Source organism: Haliotis rufescens, unplaced genomic scaffold, assembly GCF_023055435.1.
Source record: "Haliotis rufescens isolate VD_foot unplaced genomic scaffold, xgHalRufe1.0.p SCAF_61, whole genome shotgun sequence".
Taxonomy (NCBI): domain Eukaryota; kingdom Metazoa; phylum Mollusca; class Gastropoda; order Lepetellida; family Haliotidae; genus Haliotis; species Haliotis rufescens.
In genome coordinates, this window is record NW_025964346.1 from 2,253,829 (window position 1) to 2,278,124 (window position 24,296).

A 24,296-nucleotide genomic window follows, 5' to 3' on the forward strand; every position below is an offset into this window, starting at 1 on the left:
AGTTTTAATCTCAAACCTTTCACAGACTTTACCTTTAATATTTATTGTGTTCTAAATGTCTTGCTTAAACCGTAAGGGGGTGAAGTTTTAGCAATATTCCAGCAATATCACGGCGGAGGACATCAGAAATGGGCTTCACTCATTGTACCCATGTCGGGAATCGAACCCGGGCCTTCGGCGTGACGAAAGAACGCTTTAACCACTTCAAACCGGTGATAGCTGTGTTGCAGGTGAAATTCTACCAGTACTCTTACCAACCATGTATGTAATTAAACTATTTGCAAAACATCCTTAGATAGATAAGCAATAAGATATATGAACTTTGTCATAATATTTCGAATACAATACGATTTCCACTGTAACAAAATGCTTTAGCCTGGCTCTGCGATTTCATATAGTTTTGAGATGTACAAAATACTAGAAACACAGTCGGCATGTAGATGTACATATATTCCCCACTTAAACAGGACGAGTAGTTTGATACAAGAACTAATTGAAATGCGGGAGTACTTACAGTTGAATCAATGAACTCCGATGTGTTAAGACTATATAGAGGGATAAAGTCACGTGACCGTTGTCTGTCTGTGTGTATGTGTGCACGTGAACCGGCGGATGACTACCGTCATGCGTGGGACGTATACAAAGCTGACCCGTGTAGGGATAACCTGATGGCAGATGATGTCATGTCCTTGTTTGAAGAATGTCTCCAATCCATGTCTGAAAGTATGAATGTCGCCATAGATGCAATACAGATGCAATATGTAAGTCTGCTGACTGTATGAAACGTAAACGGGCCTGTTGGGCACATGCATCTCAACAAACATGGTGTCATCAGGAGTGTGAGTGTTATCGATGTGAGAGAGACAGGTACTTAAAGTGTTTAGATTGAATAAAGGTGATAGTAATTTGAAAGAGTATTTAAATAGCAAGAAACTTATTTTCAGCTGTTGTTCGAGACAAAATATATTCTTACTCGACAAAAATTTGAAATAGATTGATAGATAATCTCAACAGTAGTAAATCATTTTGGTTTACACGTAAACGTTTTTCAGGTGCTTCACGTTCGGTTCGACCGTGTATTACATTGCAGAAATATGTATAGGGGTGAAGCTAATATGGACGATGTCAAGGTTGATCTCGGGGATATTAGAAGAGATTTTGATGCATTTACTGCCGACATTTGCAGCTGCTTTAGACAATCTCAAAACTCAAATCTCCCGGGTTAGATGATATTATTTCTGAATTCTTTTAAGCATTCAAGTGATATTTTATTACTTCTTACTGTTTTATCAAATAGTTTTCAAGACTCGACTATTGGAATCACGTTTTTGTTCAGTTTCAGTTCAGACTGTCGGATTTTCAGATTGCCTCACTTTCGGATTTTCGGATTTTTAAGGGTGTACTTTCGGATCGTTGGCTTTCAGCTGTCGACATATTCCGTCGATAGTTTCAACGGGAAAAGTTCCCGCAGTACCTATACATATTTTTATTACAATTTTTTTAAAGAAAAACGTTTATATTTATTCTAAAAATAAGAAAGCTTAAATCGATGTATGTCATATTAGTTATGTTAAGCAAGAAAGAATCAAACAAACAAACAAACATCATGAGCATGTGTTTTTTTATCACTATCTGAAGATACCAGGTTTTCACGAAAATGTGAGCGTAAGGTGACCCACCATTTATATTTTTAATCAAAAATACATTCATGTGTACATGTACCTATGCTGAAAGCTGATGTCACGGTCTTTTTATCTACTTGTGACTTGAACGGCGCAATGATATGACTAAAGTAGTTCCGGTATTTCCTAATCTAGTCATCTATATTTCAAGCGGACATAAACCATGATTATACACACCCTCTACATAATTGAGCTTGATACGATTCATTCCCTGAAAATAGCTCATTTTCCCAGGAAAGACCTCATTATCTTTGTAAGTACTGCATACCCTACGACCTGTATCACACAACGAATGTGGCAGTAGCATTGTATGGCCTGGCCGTGGTGTGTGTGTGTGTGTGTGTGTGTGTGTGTTGTGGGTGTTTCGGGTTGGGTGGGTGTTGTGGGTTTTGCAGGTTGGTTGGGTGTTGTTGGCGTTGCGGGTTGGGTGGGTGTTGTGTGTGTGTTGTTGGCGTTGTGGGTTGGGTGGGTAGTCAGGTGATGTGAAATGGGGTTTAACGTCGCGTCCAAGATTTTTTGCACTTATATAGCGATGTGCATGCACGTGTGTGTGTGTGTGTGTGTGTGTGTGTGTGTGTGTGTGGCTGCTTGTACTAGTCCGGACTAATACCGATTTATAGTGCTAGCTCACTGAGATACCATGCCGCAGTTTAACATGAATACCCCACTCAGACACAGTATACTGACTCCAAGCCGACCAGTCCTTGTTTTAGCCCCTTAATGCCGAGCGCCAGAGAGGGTAACAACAAGTACCATCTTTTAACTTCTTTTGGTATGACGCGGCCGGGGATCGAACCCCGGACATTCCGCTCTCCAGGCGGACGCTCTACCTCTAGACCACGGAGGCGGTCCGGGTTGGGTGGGTGTTGTGGGTCGGGTGGGTGTTGTGGGTCGGGTAGGTGTTGTGGGTGTTGTGTGTTGTGTGGGTGTTGTGGGTCGGGTGGGTGTTGTGGGTCGGGTGGGTTGGGTGGGTGTTGTGGGTCGGGTGGGTGTTGTGGGTGTTGTGTGTTGGGTGGGTGTTGTGGGTCGGGTGGGTTGGGTGGGTGTTGTGTGTTGGGTGGCTGTTGTGGGTCGGGTGGGTGTTGTGGGTGTTGTGTGTTGGGTGGGTGTTGTGGGTCGGGTAGGTGTTGTGGGCGTTGTGGGTTGGGTGGGTGCTGCGGGGTAGGTGGGTGTTGTGGGTGATGTGTGTGTGTGTGGCTGCTTGTACTAGTCCGGACTAATACCGATTTATAGTGCTAGCTCACTGAGATACCATGCCGCAGTTTAACATGAATACCCCACTCAGACACAGTATACTGACTCCAAGCCGACCAGTCCTTGTTTTAGCCCCTTAATGCCGAGCGCCAGAGAGGGTAACAACAAGTACCATCTTTTAACTTCTTTTGGTATGACGCGGCCGGGGATCGAACCCCGGACATTCCGCTCTCCAGGCGGACGCTCTACCTCTAGACCACGGAGGCGGTCCGGGTTGGGTGGGTGTTGTGGGTCGGGTGGGTGTTGTGGGTCGGGTAGGTGTTGTGGGTGTTGTGTGTTGTGTGGGTGTTGTGGGTCGGGTGGGTGTTGTGGGTCGGGTGGGTTGGGTGGGTGTTGTGGGTCGGGTGGGTGTTGTGGGTGTTGTGTGTTGGGTGGGTGTTGTGGGTCGGGTGGGTGTTGTGGGTTGGGTGGGTGTTGTGTGTTGGGTGGCTGTTGTGGGTCGGGTGGGTGTTGTGGGTGTTGTGTGTTGGGTGGGTGTTGTGTGTCGGGTAGGTGTTGTGGGCGTTGTGGGTTGGGTGGGTGCTGCGGGGTAGGTGGGTGTTGTGGGTGATGTGTGTTGGGTGGGTGTTGTGGGGTAGGTAGATGTTGTTGGTGTTGTGGGTGTTGTGGGTTGGGTGGGTGTTGTGGGTTGGGTGGGTGTTGTGGGGTAAGTGGGTGTTGTGGGGTGGGTGGGTGTTGTGCGTGTTGTGGGTTGGGTGGGTGTTGTGTGTTGGGTGGGTATTGTGTGTTGGGTGGGTGTTGTGGGTTTGGTGGGTGTTGTGTGTTGGTTGGGTATTGTGTGTTGGGTGGGTGTTGTTGGTTGGGTGGGTGTTGTGTGTTGGGTGGGTATTGTGTGTTGGGTGGGTGTTGTGGGTTTGGTGGGTGTTGTGTGTTGGGTGGGTATTGTGTGTTGGGTGGGTGTTGTGGGTTTGGTGGGTGTTGTGTGTTGGGTGGGTATTGTGTGTTGGGTGGGTGTTGTGTGTTGGGTGGGTATTGTGTGTTGGGTGGGTGTTGTGGGTTTGGTGGGTGTTGTTTGTTGGGTGGGTATTGTGTGTTGGGTGGGTGTTGTGGGTTGGATGGGTGTTGTGTGTTGGGTGGGTATTGTGTGTTGGGTGGGTGTTGTGGGTTTGGTTGGTGTTGTGTGTTGGGTGGGTGTTGTGTGTTGGGTGGGTGTTGTTGGTTGGGTGGGTGTTGTGTGTTGTGTAATGGGTGGGTGTTGTGGGTGTTGTGTAATGGATGGGTGTTGTGGGTGTTGTGTAATGGGTGGGTGTTGTGGTTGTTGTGTAATGGGTGGGTGTTGTGGGTGTTGTGTGTTGGGTGGGTGTTGTGGGTTTGGTGGGTGTTGTGGGTTTGGTGGGTGTTGTGTGTTGGGTGGGTATTGTGTGTTGGGTGGGTGTTGTGGGTTTGGTGGGTGTTGCGGGTTGGGTGGGTGTTGTTGGTTGGGTGGGTATTGTGTGTTGGGCGGGTGTTGTGGGTTGGGTGGGTGTTGTGTGTTGGGTGGGTATTGTGTGTTGGGTGGGTGTTGTTGGTTGGGTGGGTGTTGTGTGTTGGGTGGGTGTTGTTGGTTGGGTGGGTGTTGTGGGGTAGGTAGATGTGGTTGGTGTTGTGGGTGTTGTGGGTTGGGTGGGTGTTGTGGGTTGTGGGGTAGGTGGGTGTTGTGGGGTGGGTGGGTGTTGTGGGTGTTGTGCGTGTTGTGGGTTGGGTGGGTGTTGTGTGTTGGGTGGGTATTGTGTGTTGGGTGGGTGTTGTGGGTTTGGTGGGTGTTGTGTGTTGGTTGGGTATTGTGTGTTGGTCGGGTGTTGTTGGTTGGGTGGGTGTTGTGTGTTGGGTGGGTATTGTGTGTTGGGTGGGTGTTGTGGGTTTGGTGGGTGTTGTGTGTTGGGTGGGTATTGTGTGTTGGGTGGGTGTTGTGGGTTGGGTGGGTGTTGTGTGTTGGGTGGGTATTGTGTGTTGGGTGGGTGTTGTGGGTTTGGTGGGTGTTGTGTGTTGGGTGGGTATTGTGTGTTGGGTGGGTGTTGTGGGTTGGGTGGGTGTTGTGTGTTGGGTGGGTATTGTGTGTTGGGTGGATGTTGTGGGTTTGGTGGGTGTTGTGTGTTGGGTGGGTGTTGTGTGTTGGGTGGGTGTTGTTGGTTGGGTGGGTGTTGTGTGTTGTGTAATGGGTGGGTGTTGTGGGTGTTGTGTAATGGGTGGGTGTTGTGGGTGTTGTGTAATGGGTGGGTGTTGTGGGTGTTGTGTAATGGGTGGGTGTTGTGGATGTTGTGTGTTTGGTGGGTGTTGTGTGTTTGGTGGGTGTTGTGTGTTGGGTGGGTATTGTGTGTTGGGTGGGTGTTGTGGGTTTGGTGGGTGTTGCGGGTTGGGTGGGTGTTGTTGGTTGGGTGGGTATTGTGTGTTGGGCGGGTGTTGTGGGTTGGGTGGGTGTTGTGTGTTGGGTGGGTATTGTGTGTTGGGTGGGTGTTGTTGGTTGGGTGGGTGTTGTGTGTTGGGTGGGTGTTGTGGGTTTGGTGGGTGTTGTGTGTTGGGTGGGTGTTGTGTGTTGGGTGGGTATTGTGTGTTGGGTGGGTGTTGTGGGTTTGGTGGGTGTTGCGGGTTGGGTGGGTGTTGTTGGTTGGGTGGGTATTGTGTGTTGGGCGGGTGTTGTGGGTTGGGTGGGTGTTGTGTGTTGGGTGGGTGTTGTGTGTTGGGTGGGTGTTGTGGGTTTGGTGGGTGTTGTGTGTTGGGTGGGTGTTGTGTGTTGGGTGGGTGTTGTTGGTTGGGTGGGTGTTGTGTGTTGTGTAATGGGTGGGTGTTGTGGGTGTTGTGTAATGGATGGGTGTTGTGGGTGTTGTGTAATGGGTGGGTGTTGTGGGTGTTGTGTAATGGGTGGGTGTTGTGGGTGTTGTGTGTTGGGTGGGTGTTGTGGGTTTGGTGGGTGTTGTGGGTTTGGTGGGTGTTGTGTGTTGGGTGGGTATTGTGTGTTGGGTGGGTGTTGTGGGTTTGGTGGGTGTTGCGGGTTGGGTGGGTGTTGTTGGTTGGGTGGGTATTGTGTGTTGGGCGGGTGTTGTGGGTTGGGTGGGTGTTGTGTGTTGGGTGGGTATTGTGTGTTGGGTGGGTGTTGTTGGTTGGGTGGGTGTTGTGTGTTGGGTGGGTGTTGTTGGTTGGGTGGGTGTTGGGTGTTGGGTGGGTGTTGTGGGGTAGGTAGATGTGGTTGGTGTTGTGGGTGTTGTGGGTTGGGTGGGTGTTGTGGGCTGTGGGGTAGGTGGGTGTTGTGGGGTGGGTGGGTGTTGTGGGTGTTGTGCGTGTTGTGGGTTGGGTGGGTGTTGTGTGTTGGGTGGGTATTGTGTGTTGGGTGGGTGTTGTGGGTTTGGTGGGTGTTGTGTGTTGGTTGGGTATTGTGTGTTGGGTGGGTGTTGTTGGTTGGGTGGGTGTTGTGTGTTGGGTGGGTATTGTGTGTTGGGTGGGTGTTGTGGGTTTGGTGGGTGTTGTGTGTTGGGTGGGTATTGTGTGTTGGGTGGGTGTTGTGGGTTGGGTGGGTGTTGTGTGTTGGGTGGGTATTGTGTGTTGGGTGGGTGTTGTGGGTTTGGTGGGTGTTGTGTGTTGGGTGGGTATTGTGTGTTGGGTGGGTGTTGTGGGTTGGGTGGGTGTTGTGTGTTGGGTGGGTATTGTGTGTTGGGTAGGTGTTGTGGGTTTGGTGGGTGTTGTGTGTTGGGTGGGTGTTGTGTGTTGGGTGGGTGTTGTTGGTTGGGTGGGTGTTGTGTGTTGTGTAATGGGTGGGTGTTGTGGGTGTTGTGTAATGGGTGGGTGTTGTGGGTGTTGTGTAATGGGTGGGTGTTGTGGGTGTTGTGTAATGGGTGGGTGTTGTGGATGTTGTGTGTTTGGTGGGTGTTGTGGGTTTGGTGGGTGTTGTGGGTTTGGTGGGTGTTGTGTGTTGGGTGGGTATTGTGTGTTGGGTGGGTGTTGTGGGTTTGGTGGGTGTTGCGGGTTGGGTGGGTGTTGTTGGTTGGGTGGGTATTGTGTGTTGGGCGGGTGTTGTGGGTTGGGTGGGTGTTGTGTGTTGGGTGGGTATTGTGTGTTGGGTGGGTGTTGTTGGTTGGGTGGGTGTTGTGTGTTGGGTGGGTGTTGTGGGTTTGGTGGGTGTTGTGTGTTGGGTGGGTGTTGTGTGTTGGGTGGGTATTGTGTGTTGGGTGGGTGTTGTGGGTTTGGTGGGTGTTGCGGGTTGGGTGGGTGTTGTTGGTTGGGTGGGTATTGTGTGTTGGGCGGGTGTAATGGGTGGGTGTTGTGGGTGTTGTGTGTTGGGTGGGTGTTGTGTGTTGGGTGGGTGTTGTGGGTGCTGTGGGGTAGGTGGGTGTTGTGGGTGTTGTGTGTTGGCAGGGTGTTGTGGGTTGGGTGGGTGTTGTGGGTTGGGTGGGTGTTGTGGGTTGGGTGGGTGCTGCGGGGTAGGTGGGTGTTGTGGGTGATGTGTGTTGGGTGGGTGTTGTGGGGTAGGTAGATGTTGTTGGTGTTGTGGGTGTTGTGGGTTGGGTGGGTGTTGTGGGTTCGGTGGGTGTTGTGGGTGTTGTGTAATGGGTGGGTGTTGTGGGTGTTGTGTAATGGGTGGGTGTTGTGGATGTTGTGTGTTTGGTGGGTGTTGTGGGTTTGGTGGGTGTTGTGTGTTGGGTGGGTATTGTGTGTTGGGTGGGTGTTGTGGGTTTGGTGGGTGTTGCGGGTTGGGTGGGTGTTGTTGGTTGGGTGGGTATTGTGTGTTGGGCGGGTGTTGTGGGTTGGGTGGGTGTTGTGTGTTGGGTGGGTATTGTGTGTTGGGTGGGTGTTGTTGGTTGGGTGGGTGTTGTGTGTTGGGTGGGTGTTGTGGGTTTGGTGGGTGTTGTGTGTTGGGTGGGTGTTGTGTGTTGGGTGGGTATTGTGTGTTGGGTGGGTGTTGTGGGTTTGGTGGGTGTTGCGGGTTGGGTGGGTGTTGTTGGTTGGGTGGGTATTGTGTGTTGGGCGGGTGTTGTGGGTTGGGTGGGTGTTGTGTGTTGGGTGGGTGTTGTGTGTTGGGTGGGTGTTGTGGGTTTGGTGGGTGTTGTGTGTTGGGTGGGTGTTGTGTGTTGGGTGGGTGTTGTTGGTTGGGTGGGTGTTGTGTGTTGTGTAATGGGTGGGTGTTGTGGGTGTTGTGTAATGGATGGGTGTTGTGGGTGTTGTGTAATGGGTGGGTGTTGTGGGTGTTGTGTAATGGGTGGGTGTTGTGGGTGTTGTGTGTTGGGTGGGTGTTGTGGGTTTGGTGGGTGTTGTGGGTTTGGTGGGTGTTGTGTGTTGGGTGGGTATTGTGTGTTGGGTGGGTGTTGTGGGTTTGGTGGGTGTTGCGGGTTGGGTGGGTGTTGTTGGTTGGGTGGGTATTGTGTGTTGGGCGGGTGTTGTGGGTTGGGTGGGTGTTGTGTGTTGGGTGGGTATTGTGTGTTGGGTGGGTGTTGTTGGTTGGGTGGGTGTTGTGTGTTGGGTGGGTGTTGTTGGTTGGGTGGGTGTTGGGTGTTGGGTGGGTGTTGTGGGGTAGGTAGATGTGGTTGGTGTTGTGGGTGTTGTGGGTTGGGTGGGTGTTGTGGGCTGTGGGGTAGGTGGGTGTTGTGGGGTGGGTGGGTGTTGTGGGTGTTGTGCGTGTTGTGGGTTGGGTGGGTGTTGTGTGTTGGGTGGGTATTGTGTGTTGGGTGGGTGTTGTGGGTTTGGTGGGTGTTGTGTGTTGGTTGGGTATTGTGTGTTGGGTGGGTGTTGTTGGTTGGGTGGGTGTTGTGTGTTGGGTGGGTATTGTGTGTTGGGTGGGTGTTGTGGGTTTGGTGGGTGTTGTGTGTTGGGTGGGTATTGTGTGTTGGGTGGGTGTTGTGGGTTGGGTGGGTGTTGTGTGTTGGGTGGGTATTGTGTGTTGGGTGGGTGTTGTGGGTTTGGTGGGTGTTGTGTGTTGGGTGGGTATTGTGTGTTGGGTGGGTGTTGTGGGTTGGGTGGGTGTTGTGTGTTGGGTGGGTATTGTGTGTTGGGTGGGTGTTGTGGGTTTGGTGGGTGTTGTGTGTTGGGTGGGTGTTGTGTGTTGGGTGGGTGTTGTTGGTTGGGTGGGTGTTGTGTGTTGTGTAATGGGTGGGTGTTGTGGGTGTTGTGTAATGGGTGGGTGTTGTGGGTGTTGTGTAATGGGTGGGTGTTGTGGGTGTTGTGTAATGGGTGGGTGTTGTGGATGTTGTGTGTTTGGTGGGTGTTGTGGGTTTGGTGGGTGTTGTGGGTTTGGTGGGTGTTGTGTGTTGGGTGGGTATTGTGTGTTGGGTGGGTGTTGTGGGTTTGGTGGGTGTTGCGGGTTGGGTGGGTGTTGTTGGTTGGGTGGGTATTGTGTGTTGGGCGGGTGTTGTGGGTTGGGTGGGTGTTGTGTGTTGGGTGGGTATTGTGTGTTGGGTGGGTGTTGTTGGTTGGGTGGGTGTTGTGTGTTGGGTGGGTGTTGTGGGTTTGGTGGGTGTTGTGTGTTGGGTGGGTGTTGTGTGTTGGGTGGGTATTGTGTGTTGGGTGGGTGTTGTGGGTTTGGTGGGTGTTGCGGGTTGGGTGGGTGTTGTTGGTTGGGTGGGTATTGTGTGTTGGGCGGGTGTAATGGGTGGGTGTTGTGGGTGTTGTGTGTTGGGTGGGTGTTGTGTGTTGGGTGGGTGTTGTGGGTGCTGTGGGGTAGGTGGGTGTTGTGGGTGTTGTGTGTTGGCAGGGTGTTGTGGGTTGGGTGGGTGTTGTGGGTTGGGTGGGCGTTGTGGGTTGGGTGGGTGCTGCGGGGTAGGTGGGTGTTGTGGGTGATGTGTGTTGGGTGGGTGTTGTGGGGTAGGTAGATGTTGTTGGTGTTGTGGGTGTTGTGGGTTGGGTGGGTGTTGTGGGTTGGGTGGGTGTTGTGGGGTAGGTGGGTGTTGTGGGGTGGGTGGGTGTTGTGCGTGTTGTGGGTTGGGTGGGTGTTGTGGGGTAGGTGGGTGTTGTGGGTTGGATGGGTGTGGTAGGGTAGGTGGATGTTGTGGGTGTTGTAGGTCGGGTGGGTGTTGTGGGTGTTGTGCGTGTTGTGGGTTGGTGGGTGTTGTGGGGTAGGTGGGTGTTGTGGGTTGGGTGGGTGTTGTGCGTGTTGTGGGTCGGTTAGGTGTTGTGGGTGTTGTGGGTTGGATGGGTGTTGTGGGTTGGGTCGGGTAGGTGGGTGTTGTGGGTTGGGTGGGTGTTGTGGGGTAGGTGGGTGTTGTGGGTTGGTTGGGTGTTGTGGGTTGGGTGGGTGTTGTGGGTTGGGTGGGTGTAGTGTGTTGGGTGGGTGTTGTGGGTTGGGTGGGTGTTGTGGTTTAGGTGGGTGTTGTGGGTTAGGTGGGTGTTGTGGGTTAGGTGGGTGTTGTGGGTTAGGTGGGTGTTGTGGGTTGGGTGGGTGTTGTGGGTTAGGTGGGTGTTGTGGGGTAGGTGGGTGTTGTGGGTTGGGTGGGTGTTGTGGGTTAGGTGTTGATTTCGTTACACTATTTTGATTGGACTCTGCTTCGACTCGACCCTGACGACTTGAGACCAATCAGACCGACATTTCTTTTGTTGATACTATGTATGATACTATGTTGCTCCTTTGAATTCTTTAAAAATATTAACGCACCATTCACCTACGTACATCAAGTCCATCAAACCTGCTCCATATTCCCAGATTCTTTATTTGAATCACAACACTAAATGTTCCACTCTCTTTTGAAAGTGAATTTCTTACAAACCCGTGAATGGGCAAAAGAGCAAATACAGAGTACGTTAGATGTGAAGAAGTGGAACTTTAGGTAAATCAACTAAAATATGATTATCGTTAATAGAAAAATAGAAAGAATGTGGCACTTTTTAAGATATTCACCGTGTGTGATTTATTGTCTGGGAACAAAGTAAAAGTTCTATACAGCTGATTTGTTTTACAAAGAAATTGTACAAGTGATCATGAATGCATAGTAATGTACTCCCGCACACGAATACAAATTTACTGAGTCAAGGGCACATGAAAACGAATTACAAACACTCATGTTTACAGAAGATGGCGTACTTGTAAAGAGCAGGCCTATAGCTGGTTATATTGAGCTACATTGTGCATCTATGAATTATGTTCATCATCGTCATTCTGTTTCAACATTGTCTTCACCGAAAAGTTCGAAGCACTGAAGACAAAAACTCATTTTGTATGACTATATATCTTTGGATGGTATAATAAATCCTTTCTGTGTTGGTTCCATACATATTTGTCACACTTGGTAAAACAAATTTTATTGAAAATAATGTGTCTCTTATATAAATCGCTACTCCTTTTGTAAACAAAGTATGATAAATGTTGAATTTTTATTACCTAAAGTTTCTGAACATTATATCAGGAACATCCCAAAGTAGTTGGAGTGAGGTGCTCCGACATGGATGTTCCCGGGAACACTGGACATGACCTTGACCCTGGTGTTGGCCTCCAGGTAGAAGGTGGCCCCGAGGCTGCTGGTGGTGTAGGCGAGACGTCCCCGTCTGATGCTGGGGGTGGACTGTAGGTTCCTCATCAGGGGTGTTGGTGCTTCCTCCAGCTCTGACGCCTTCTGTTTCACCACTGCGTGAATGATCCGCCCATAGTCCAACTCCTGGGTTCCGTTGCCACTGAATAGGACCTGTTCACGTGCAGACATAAGCTGACTTACAGACATATTCACAACCCTATAGCTAGATGGTGATTTCACAACTGCGAAACTCCATGACGCCAAATTTCACTATTTGAAGTTCCAGTTGGATTTCAATTGTACATTCGATGACATAACTTCTCACAATCGTTCTACATTATAAAAACGAAATAATTTTATTGTTTCAGTCTTATGACCAATACCTGGCTGTAGATGAAATAGTAGCCCCCGGTCTTGACTGTCAGAGCACCATCTATGTAGGTAATCGTATCACTGATGAAAGTTACATTTAGGTGATGTCTGAGTCGGAGCGTGGGAACAGCATCTGAATGGCAACACAAGTCATGCATTTAGGGCTTGATCACAAACAATTAGTGAAGGCAAGTGAAGCACATACAACCCTAGCTTCTGAACACTACTCCCTACCAGTTACAATTCATGGTGAACAGGACAGAAATATGACCTTTCTTGTATTTTGACAGAGAGGTGATGGCATTTTAATTCGAATATTGGAATTGAAGATGAATTATTTGCTGACATATCTATTCCAAAGAAACTTACATGTTTAAATTTTAAATATATCAAACACAACTCAGACGTTAACACTGGAAGGAAACAAGGTGAGCGCCCCTGAAACCAGGACAAGAACATAATCACGTTTACCTTAAACGTAATGTACACATGAGAGGTTCACAGTCCCATTAATCGTACAGTACATCTACCTTATTACACACCTGTGTGGTTGTTATGGTAGGGGGACGGTGTGGTAGCCTAGTGGTTAAAGCGTTTGCTCGTCACGCCGAAGACCCGGGTTTGATTCCCGACATGGGTACAATGTGTGAAGCTTATTTTTGGTGTCCCCCGCAGTGATATTGCTGGAATATTGCTAAAGGCGGCGTAAAGCCATACTGAGTCAGTGTTATGGTAGAACCTACCTGTGTAGTTGAAGACAGGGTCAATGAGCAGATGAACAGCTGCCTTGTCCAAGTTAGACTTGTGTGTGTAGATGCTGGCGATGCTTGTGCGTATGTCCTCTGCTGTAAATACATACAAAGGTTCAGCGTTCTGTTCCTGGGGTTTCCTAAAGGCAAATGTAGTATTGGTGGAACCTGAAATACAACTGGGATATTATTGATTAAATCTCACCTCTACGGCCCTCTTCCCAAGTCGGCTGAAACATGCATTAGAATGAATTATTATAGTCCAGCGTACCCATTGCATGGTTTACATGGCATTGATCAGGAGATAGCAGTTTCATACACAGAGCTTAGCATTGTTTGGCAAATAATTTGAAGGGATCTTTCCTATATGTGCAATACAACCCTAAACACAGCGTGTACTTGTGAACATGGGTGACGGGTTTCTTCAGTTTAGATTCACAATACTTGTACTGATATATAGCAATATGAAGCCACAACGTGTACGGCTATAGACACCTATGTGAGGAAGAATTTCATTTTTTCCTCAATTGGATTAATTAATAACACTTTTTATATCAGGGTTTGAACACTTTTTCTTGTTTTGATGCTGGTTTCTGTGCACTGTGTAGATTCACCTACCGCTGCAGCAAGGATTGCTGTCTTGTTGATGGAGAACGTGCACGTGGTCTGTGTGTCAGCTGTATTGGACACCAGGCCAACAAGAACCATCATCAAAATGACGTTCAAGGTCAACACAGTGATTCCACAAATGACGCTGTTCATTACTGTCTACATCCGTTATCTGAAACAAAGACAGCAATGTTGACTTAACCGTTTCACAACCAATTGAGGTTGTTGCGATTGGATAAGTCTTAAGATCTTATTGACACAAAATTACAAAACAATTCAACGAAAGCCTAATCTTGATTATTGAATGATTCCATATATAATTGGGCAGTAAACACATACTTTTTTATGCAAATTATGAGAATTGCGATTGCCTACTGTATGGCAGGACATGTTTTGAGCCACAGGGATTGCTGTTTTCTTGCCAACTCCGTAAGTCGCCGCAAGAGAATCACCACCAGTTAGAGTAGTTTCCTTCACGTCAATGCATGGAGGACATTGGATTGGTGGCTGCATTGTTATAGAGGCCTGGAGCTTCTCGCTCGAGCAGAAGAATAGTAGTAAAGCAAACACGTAGGTGTCATCATACACTACACATCACACACCACACATCACACACCACACATCACACACCACACACCACACACCACACACCACACAAACTCGTTATTCTGGATCTTCTTTTCCAAGTTGGATGGCATGTTAAGTAATGACTTCTTCCACTTCTTTGAGAGTGTTTGGGCAAGTTCCAGACGGGGCATTGCGAACACCTGGGTGGGTGCTGCCTTGTCTTCACATTCTGTAGGATCTGCTCGCAAATTAGCTCAGCTGTTTCTTGTTTGAAGACAGGGTTGGTGGACATGGGTTGTTGTTTCTCGAGCGGACCTAGTGGACATCAGCTCCAAGCAACAGCACAGATATCCAGATCTTGAAACCGGATATCAACGTTTCGACAGTTCCATGAGCATGTTAGTCAATTGTCCAAAGAACATCCGACACATTCATCATGATAGCTGTTGGGCTTATGGTCAAGCGTTGTGACATTTCCACCTGGATATTCTTCTTGTGGACTTTCCGGTAGCGATTTGCATCAGCATGAACAATGATGTTGGATAAACAGTCAGCTTCGTGGCCAGTACTTGCTGTGCAGATCGAGGATTACATGAGTGTTGATTGCCTCTTTGTCGTGACTATGACACGTTTCCTCCTTGCGGCGAAGGTGACAACTTGTTTTGAGAGTGTGCTGTCAAAGCCTTCTTGACATCGACATTCTTGTCTCGAACGTTGACATTTGGTTGAGCTAATTCTCCATGAGATATGCTGAGCAGACATCTTGAAACAAGGGAAACCGGATTCATTGGGTAAGTGCGCCACTTCTCCTTTTGTGTCGTTTGCACATTCTCTTCTTGAGGTCACCAGTGAGGTTCATGATCGCATCCATACTGTTCACCTATGTCGCCTTCGTTTAAGGGCTTTCTGTGGTTCCAATAATGCCACAGATTATCTGGTCAATACCTCATCCAATTCGTATCGATGACTATGTTATTCCACTGTCCATTGACGTGGCCAGAATTGTGGTGCTGCGAGTGCTTCTTGGCAGAACCTGTCCATAATCTGTTGCCCAAGCCAGGTCGTGGAACAAACATGGTAGCGTCCATATCTGCCATAGTTGTAGTTGTGTGTGGCAAATCTTGGAATAATGGCATCAAGATTGCTACAAAATGTTAACATAACTTCAACATCGCATTCCCCGCCCTCGAACACATATCTTTAGATGCCAAAACCATCACCCCACTGTTCTTAGAACAGAAGTTATGAGGAAACATAGATGTTCATCCTGAGGGCCGCCGTTGTGAATTCTGTAAAAGCCAAGTGGGTGGTCAGTGACCTCCCAGCCAAAATTCACCTAGACTCCAAATTTTATCGAAAAGTGGGGCACATGACTGTAAACAGTCACAACAAGCTTTTCACGAATACACTGGTCCTCCAGCCGAACTATTTCCTGGAGTCATCATTGATTTTCAGTGATCAAATCACTTCATTTTCACGCTATTGTGCTTTGAACACCCAATGGAATCTGTTTTGTCTCATAATCAATAATGGTTATTCTCTGCCTTGTTAAATATTTAAAATAACAGGGTACGTAATTCAGGTTTAAACCATGAATTTGTATCTTCCATCATATTCATTATCTTCCATTTGACAGTGATTGATTTCAACCCGACAGACTGAGACATTACCATGACACCAGGCTGTGTGCTGTGTTGGCCACTCTGTGTGTTTCTCTCCTGCACCGCGATGAGGTCCAGCACTGGCAGAAGGTGATGGAGCCTGGCGGATACAGAGAGACAGCTTCATCAACTACTGTACAAGTCAAAGCAATAGGTACTGTCCGAATGGCAACAGATATCAAACCACTTAACCAGTAAGGATACAGAGGTTTTGTGCTTGACCATTACTCAACTTACATGTCCAACTCATAATATTGTCCGTCAGCAATTAAATCAAACAAAGCATTATTGCATATTGCTGGCAGCACGTTGGTTACTCTTATAAATCCCTATAAGTGCGATAGCTTTGTGTTTATTTTACATGTGGCCCACATGACCTTGCACAAAGCTATACATACATGTAAATACAAATTTCAATTGTCCATCTCATATCCTGTCTCCATTACCTAAGTACTGTCAAATGTATGACGCTTACCTCACACAATATGTGTCTTGTCATGTGTAGCGTGTGTTAGATCTTTAATTAAATACCACTCCAGCGTGTTAGGAATACGTTCGTCTTGGTTGTATAAAACATTTGTTCTATATTGCGCTAGTTTCTAAAGTTGGAACATGTCTTATTCCCCATATAACCCCTCCCTAGAGGAATACAATCATATAATAACACGCGAAATATGATGTGAAATAGTTTATCTCATTTCGTGGAGTGGTAACGATTCATATTTAGCCACACCAGACAGTTCTTAAAAAAGAAGAATCTGTTACAGAAAATACTGGCAAAACGACAAAAGAAAAAATAACAAACAAAGAAACAAGCCAGGTCTGAAAAATAATGTGGTGTGTGTCCTTCTTTCTGTGAAACGTATTAAATTTTTTGACGCGGACCGTTCAGTGATCATGTTGAGCGACTGCTTTCACTTCTAGGCAGGCTACCATCGGCCATGTCCTTTACATTGTCAAGTTGTATTGCATGTCATTCATATAGAACTTCTGAAAAGAACGAGAACGGATGTGTTTAAATGTCAACGTCGGCGTACGTCAGGCTGTTGTTGATTCCATTTTTGCTTTCCTTATTAAATATTTATAAATGACAAAATAGAAAATTCCTGTTATCAGGGTATTCAGTTGCCTCATGGTTTATCCCATCTGTTTCGCTTGTAATTTGCCGAGGATTTGGTTGTAATTTCTGATAATGTACCAGGTCTTCAAAGACGCATCAATCTATTTCAAGAATGTTATAATGAATATAGTGTTAATCTAGATAACTGTAAAATTGTTGTCTTTAATATTGGCGATGCCCTTTCTAAATGGGACAAGTGGTATTTTACAAACATTACCATTGAATGTGTTACATCTTATTAATATTTACTCACAACCATGTAAACAAATGTGTCTTGGAATAAGCACTTTCATAATGTTCTTTTGCAATCCAAAAGGGCATTATTTGTTTTTTAACCTTTAGTCTGCTGAATTATATTCACACTTATTACCCCTGCCTGCTGGATTAATTTTAGCATGAGGGTGGGTGATTTCAAACAGTCGGTGCCTCATTAAACAAGTGCCAATTAAAGACATTTTTTGCAAACTATTGTAGAAAACTACACAGTACTATATAAAAATATCCTGGTCATACCATGGTTAAGACCAGAGCGAACACAAAATTTGTAAATCTTCTTGAACTTACCTGAATTGCGTTATTGAAGGTGGTTTGCATTTTCTTTTTTTAATATCGCAACATTTGTGCAAATTGATTTCAATAATCATATCTCCGAAATCTTAATTTTAACTGAGTAAAGGTTCAGTTTTTTTTAATCGGCAAATAACAGCGCGATGGTAAATTATGAACAATTTCAGTAAATTTATTATCTAAACGTTAAACAGAAAATAACTTAATTTTCGAGGTCATCATGTCGGTTGCAGAAATGCGAACATTCGGGTTAGTCTGACGTGTCATGTAATAAAATATGCAGGAAACAATAAATGCCTTATAAATATTCATTAATACTAATTTCAAGCGTTCTGGTTGAAGATATACAATAATAAACAACCCGTGTCATGATGCTAGCAGACGTCCTAAAATCAAACATGGCGTATCGCCCGACCTCTGAATAACGTTTGGCTATTTAAATATCAACAAAGTTTACATTGCCTTTATAAATATGCCTTGGCGAAAGTTGACGATCTTCTCAATCGACGGATGTTTTATTTGTCATTTTCCAATTATTATGACGAAAGAAACACGAAAATAAAGATCGTGAATTCTGATAGCAATATTTCAGTAAGTGCAAATGTCACCGGATGTGATGTCACAGACAGGGGTTGTCTCCTGATAATTTTAAGTACCAAAACAGTTACAGTAAATTTTGAAATATTATAATCACCAATAATATGAGCTAAATATGTGACTTTGACGATATAATTGGCGTATTATTTAATCCGTTTGACCTTGCATGCTCCCGTGACCCGGAAACGGTGGATGATAAATCAACATGCCACATGCAAGTTTCTCGGTATCTTTTATTTGAACTTTTGTTGATATTTAAGAATCACCATTCAATGTTAAGGTGAACTGAATGGGTATGATTCATATTTCTGCGATGTACACGCTGATAAGTTTTACTATTATAAGTGTATCCCACGCAATACGTCTATGGATATCGTCGGTCAGCAAGACCACCCTCTACAACAGGTGCGCGAAAATGGGCTTGACAAAACGTGTTTCAAAATAACATCCCCACGTTGCTGAATATGATAGGGTATATATAAGCAATAAAATGCTACATACATATTTTCGGTGTTAGTTCCACATTACATTTGGGACAGTTTTCCTTATAATAAATTCATAGATTCTAGCATGATTTTTAGAACAATTTCACGAAGCATTTCTAAATACATTCCAAAAGTATGAAGACCGCAATGATTGCGTATTGATGATAGATTTGTAATTGTTTAATTATTTACAGCTGTTTACAGGTTTTAAAATTTTATGGTATATATTTTTATATTTAGTAGTTATTTTCCACAATGATTGTGTGTATGGACACGACATATTGGTCAATGCATCAGCACAGTGTTACTGATCAAACTTCAATTAAAGATATTTTATTCTACAATTATTATCTTTCACTCTGAACATGAATTATGTGAATAGGTAACTATTTGATATCATTTCATTTTAGTATTCCATAAATTATGAATAAATTGATCAGATCCTTAACATATACACACTAAACACATATGGACATTCATCTTGTGCAGTAAGTGGTTTGTTTCCAAATAAAACAATTCTAAATATATTTGTAATAGGAATATGATACATTACTTACTTGTAACAGCACATGAAATTTTTGTTTGTTTAATCACAAGAACCATGGTGGCACATAAGCTGGTGAGTTAGCAATATGTTTCTAAGAAAATGCTATCTCAGTCTTCTGGTTGGAGTGAAAAGAAACATGCCTGTATACATGTTTACCCTTGCCAGATGTATGTTTCTGGTCAGCCACGCCCCATGACTTTAGTACACGTTATGTGGTCTATTTTGCATATACAGGTACTGCTGCAAACCTGTTTTTCCTTTGTATGCAATCACAGTATCACTACTTCCTCAGCTGGTGTGTATAAAAGTTCCCCTGTCATCATGAAACAAGAATTATAAAGGAAAGTCATTTACAATTAAAAACATATCTGTCTTTCCGTGAATACTCTTTGTCTTAGTGCCAGAAATTGTCAGTGTCATAAAAACTTTCAAAATAATTTTCATAAGGATTTTTCTCAGATAGACCTAAGTTAAACCATGTGACAAGGAAGGTAGAATTATAACTTTAAAAGCCCTCATTTCTGAGGTGTTCATATTTTTCACATTCTTATATATTTTAAGGACAAAATGTGAGAATGTAGATCTGCCATAAAACAAATTATTGTCTTAAAATGAGAAAAGGAATCATTCCGACGCAAATTCTTACCCATTGATTCACGAAAACCAGTTAAAATGTACAGTTGATCTAGTGACTTTTGTACCTATGATTTCTAGTGATTTGGTACCCAAATGGGTATGTGATTTTGTAGATCTACCTAGAATCATTTCAGAGATATACATTAATTTTAGTGTCTGAAACTTAACATAATATCGCTTTCCTATCACAACACATTCTAACTTAGGTTTAACCAACTTTACTGGCCTCTTCTTCAGTGACAAGACGTCAATTTTCTCTCAAAACTAAACAATCAATTTCAAGGATCACAGTCATAATCATATTATGAACTTGATGAAATATTTTATTGTGTGTTCTGTTCATCTACATGAAAACATAAATATAATTATAGATCTATTGTCTTACTTTCTTAGGTACAAATTCACAAAGTATTTTGGGTACATTTTAATTTGTTTTGGGTACAACATAACATAAAGGAGCCTAGAATCTAGATCTATATATATTTACACCACCTCCATACAGTCGTCGTGTACCAATATTTTAATCGGTTCAGAGGACTGGAGGTTCTCAGAAAGTTTTCAACAACATCTTTAATATTCTAAATTGTTCTTTTTGTAATGTACAACCGATAACAATATTATGTTGTTATTATTATGGCATATCAATACGTAATATCGCTCTCCGTTGCGTTCGTTTTCAGAAAATAATTTTAAATTAAAATCATCGATCGTGAAATCAATTACCGTTTCGGATTTAGACTGACACATTTGATGGCGGCAATCACGAAGAAATATGAAACCAACAGGGCTGAGGACTGCTCTCCAGATAAATAAATAGTAAATAGTTGACGAAAAATAGTAAAGTATGTATTTTCTATTGAATTTAAATCAATTTCGGAATTTCTTTATGATAGCTTACCAACGTTTTCATGTTTTGCTTCCATGTGTCACATGCGGTACGTGCTTCTGGTTTCAGAAATGATAGCTAAAATTGCAAGTATTTTGATTATTTCTCGTAAACTGCACTATTTACCGAAAACGTGTAAAACGAACAACGGATATAACGAACTGATTTCTCTGGTCCCTTGTAGTTCGTTATATCCGTGTTCTACTGTACGTCAAAACGTTAGCAACGCCTTACACGTGGAATTACATAATTAACCCATCTAAAAACTTTCTATCAATAAACATTGGCTTGAGAGCTTTACAAAGGATGAATTTTAATGTTAAATTTATGATGGTTTGACACTTTCGTATTCAAACCGTCACAATATCTAGAATTAGCCTTGGGGAATTAGCTCGGGATCGGGCACCACCTTCAAAGAAACCAAACAAAGTGTCTATGGCCAGCTCCTTTATTGGGGATTTCTCGACAGTCTGTCACATTTAAAATAAGAAATATTTTTACATATAAAGTACAAAGTCATATAGAACATTTACAGTTTCCATAAAAGAAGCAGTTATCACAATAGTGCGTGATATTAAACAATGATTATACATAAGAGTGTAAATGTCATGATATACCAATGTATCATGGGCTAAGTGATAAAACAACCAATTACAAATAACACTGTTAAAGTAAGTCTACAAAGATACCTGTGAACAAAGCTTCCATGTTCTTATGTGATACTTATTTTCAGCCACTCCTAATTATGATTACGCCTTGCTAAATGGGAGTGCCATAAGATATGTCTTATTTACGTATAAACCTAGTTAAACTCAATATCGGTATCGCATGTACGCAGATTTAAATATAAATGACAATATGTGTTGGCTGTACTCCTGAGCATATATCATTCATTGTCTTATGCTGGTATATGTTATACTTGAAGGCCATATCTATAATTCATCTAAACTACCGCAGCAAACAAACTATATCTGATAGCTTCCACATACACTGAGTTAACGGGCCCATTAACGAATGTCCATTCACATTACTGAATGGTATAATATATGGATATATGTACATTGTAGGCATTGCTCGTAATGTAGACATGTTTGCTGAAGCTGTGTTACAAATGCATTATGCTCAGACCTATGTAAGTACAAGAGAGTTACCTATCTTTTTTGGTACATCGCTAACAGATTAACTAAATGATTACATGGATATTATTACTGATTTTAGCTCTGGCTTAGTTGTGCTATTAGCATAAATATGTGTGATGTGAATACATCATATATTAGCTACAGAAATTAACGTTTTCTGCCAGGCTAGATCCATCAAATAACTCATATAAAAAATATTTAAAACAGTCTGGATTCTGTTTATGAACAAGTAATACATGCAATGTATGGTTCATCATAGAATCCTTACATTAAAAGATAATGTACATACCTCGTGTGACATAAAAGGTCTGATCAAAGTGAAATAGTTCGTCTGCATTTACGCGACATTTTCACATATACAAAATAACTGAATCACACTAAAATATCAACACGCAGATAAAATACACAGCTTGCTACCACGACACCCGAATGTTAACATCTTATTTCCGACTCGGAACATGTTTGATATTCAATATATGCTATACTGTGGAGTTAATACTTAAACGATAGTTTTGTCTAAACCTAACGCACGTACATTTGACAGATAAGTCCGTTAAATAGATACAACTCACTTAATATATTTGCACTTATACACGGTCGGAAATCCCCAATAAAGGAGCTGGCCATAGACACTTTGTTTGGTTTCTTTGAAGGTAAGTCATGTTCACCTTACTATTTCTCTAAAGTTATAAGTTAAATTGTTTTATAATTTGTATCGTATATGGAGCAATATTGCCAGCGGTAAAGGTGTTTAATCTTATGTTATTGACCGTGTATAAGTGCAAATATATTAAGTGAGTTGTATCTATTTTAATCTTATGTAAGATTAAACACCTTTACCGCTGGCAATATTGCTCCATATACGATACAAATTATAAAACAATTTAACTTATAACTTTAGAGAAATAGTAAGGTGAACATGACTTACCTTCAAAGAAACCAAACAAAGTGTCTATGGCCAGCTCCTTTATTGGGGATTTCTCGACAGTGAGGTACCCCCGGGGCTAGCCAGTATATATACTCTAGACACCCTGAATGGTCACGAATTTACTGCATGTTCAATTATCAGCTTGATAAGAAAATTTGAGTTCGTGCGCCGAGAATAGGGATTAAGGCTTGCCTAAGAAGTTTGACCAAGTGATGTCCACATAAGTTGAATAATAATTGATGAAGTAGTCCGAAAATATTGATATGAGTTGGATGTATCAGCAAACGTGTGACAAGCGCTCATTGCGATAGAGCCTGAGACACGTACAGATAGATAATACTGACCATGCTCCAAGGATGTTATGTAATTTTCTAGATAGCTGCGACCTCCACATGTGAGACTGATTGAATACAGCACCTTACATTTAACTTAATATAACACAATAAAGACTATTACCACAGTTAACTATTATATAAATATTGAGGAAAACATGACCAATTTTACAACTATGACAAATTGATACAAATGACATGCAGGAACTGAAATCACTTGCTACCACTGGGCGCCATATTTGGTCCACATTGTGTGACATACATCTTCAACTGTCGTGACAAGTAAAGCTGTCGTAAATACTCATACCTTAATTTTGAGAATTCATCTTGATTGTAGAGTACACAGCCCTCCAACACTTGGCTTGTTTCTGTTTGGTGTGTCCGCCATACTCGACAACCAATCAACCAATCACACGTAAGTACGTACGTGTCAAGCTGTTAGAGGATAATATACTGGCATTATTTTATATTATGTTTCAGGAAGTATGCTATGTAAATTTGTGTGTTTTTCCTCGAACGCTAATGCATAGCTTTCCCTGTGTTTCACGATTTCTGAGTGCAAATATGTCACGCGCACGCACACACACACACACACACACACACACACACACACACACACAGGGTGGCAGTTGCTATTCACAAATACATGTAGTTTTTTTTAGCATGAACGTGATGATCTATTTGTGGAAATTTGCCAACACAACCTGGATTCACCCGGATGTATGACACAATACCGCCATGTTTAGCTGAACACTTGCCAGATTATATGACACACGAAAGCGTGAGGGACTTTTGTGAGCGATGGTCGTGGGATCCCAACTCTGTTAAGTGTGTGTTTTACTTCATTGTGGTAATTAATACATGTAATCATGTTTTATCAACTTTTTCCAGATATAGAACATAAACATATACGTAGGCTGTCGACAGATCGATGTTTTCATGCTCAGGGGTTTTGGGTGTTAAAGACATATTGATTTTGAGGTATCGTATTGAATTAGAAACCTGTTTTTCAGTTTACTTGGATCAATCAGAATAAAGCATCCATCAGTGTCATGGTAAAATTTACTTATTTATTGACACTTTTGACTCATTTAGAGCGTGGGTATGAGATGTGTAATAAACTTAGTATTGAACTCGAATTCCACATACCATTCTGGATCTGTTTCCCTGATTGGTCACTTGTTGTGGTATCCGTCGAAGTAAGTGCAGCTTCAAGTTTGTCTTTGTTTAATCCCCTGTGCTGCATTGCGGTCGGCATCAGATCCTTTAAAACGGCGTCGAAGGGATCGAAAATGTTTAGTCGTTCTTCGTACTACTGTATCATAATCACCGCTTTCACGTATCTGCTGGGACCCCATAGGCCACAACAAATGCGCTCCTCTGAATATTAAGTTGGAAGTCATGTCTTTAGGATACTCAAAGACACAAGTGTGCCTGAATACTGACAAGAACATAGTATTATATCACACACCTTTGACATGATTGTGAAAACCAAGCTGCACCTGATGCTGGAAAATAAGGCCGATCCGAAAAAAACATCGCCGAGCTTTCGGATCGGATCTGCGGGCAGGCCCGTAACAAATCAGGTCGATTCCTGAGGAAAGCTTAGCGCGGACTTCCCGGTGAGTCACCAGCGTACACAATGAGCTGGAGTGTTGCATGAGTGACGTGACCAGGACACAGAAACATGCTATGTTGAGACATTATCTGGCTGCCGTTCACTACATAATACCAAGCTCGTAAATTACATCCTGTTCGTT

The 24,296-nt window shown here is 43.7% G+C and overlaps 2 protein-coding genes across 4 annotated transcripts in view; one reads left to right on the forward strand and one right to left on the reverse strand.

The window, feature by feature from the left end:
* Positions 1-514: 514 nt before the first annotated feature.
* On the reverse strand, positions 515-24,202 carry LOC124118681 (tumor necrosis factor ligand superfamily member 14-like). Of its 3 annotated transcripts, XM_048386899.1 has the most exons (9): positions 23,686-24,202; positions 22,844-22,971; positions 15,309-15,399; positions 13,081-13,243; positions 12,668-12,692; positions 12,457-12,558; positions 11,725-11,846; positions 11,212-11,512; positions 515-717 (listed from the first exon to the last, which is right to left on the reverse strand). In XM_048386899.1, exons 4-8 carry the CDS (start codon positions 13,222-13,224, stop codon positions 11,228-11,230), a joined length of 678 nt encoding a protein of 225 aa, XP_048242856.1. In that variant the 5' UTR covers positions 13,225-13,243; positions 15,309-15,399; positions 22,844-22,971; positions 23,686-24,202; the 3' UTR covers positions 515-717; positions 11,212-11,227. The 3 variants fall into 3 exon arrangements, with proteins under 3 accessions (XP_048242856.1, XP_046336851.1, XP_046336853.1); XM_046480895.2 differs by lacking the exon at positions 515-717 and having other exon boundaries at positions 10,713-11,512; positions 23,686-24,183; XM_046480897.2 differs by lacking the exons at positions 515-717; positions 22,844-22,971 and having other exon boundaries at positions 10,713-11,512; positions 23,686-24,183.
* Positions 23,350-24,296, forward strand: part of LOC124118679 (lymphotoxin-alpha-like) — a 155,232-nt gene continuing 154,285 nt past the window's right edge. Inside the window, exon 1 of the mRNA XM_048386894.1 lies at positions 23,350-23,364. The gene's annotated coding sequence lies outside the window, so the exon portion shown is untranslated. The remainder of the gene's footprint in view (positions 23,365-24,296) is intronic.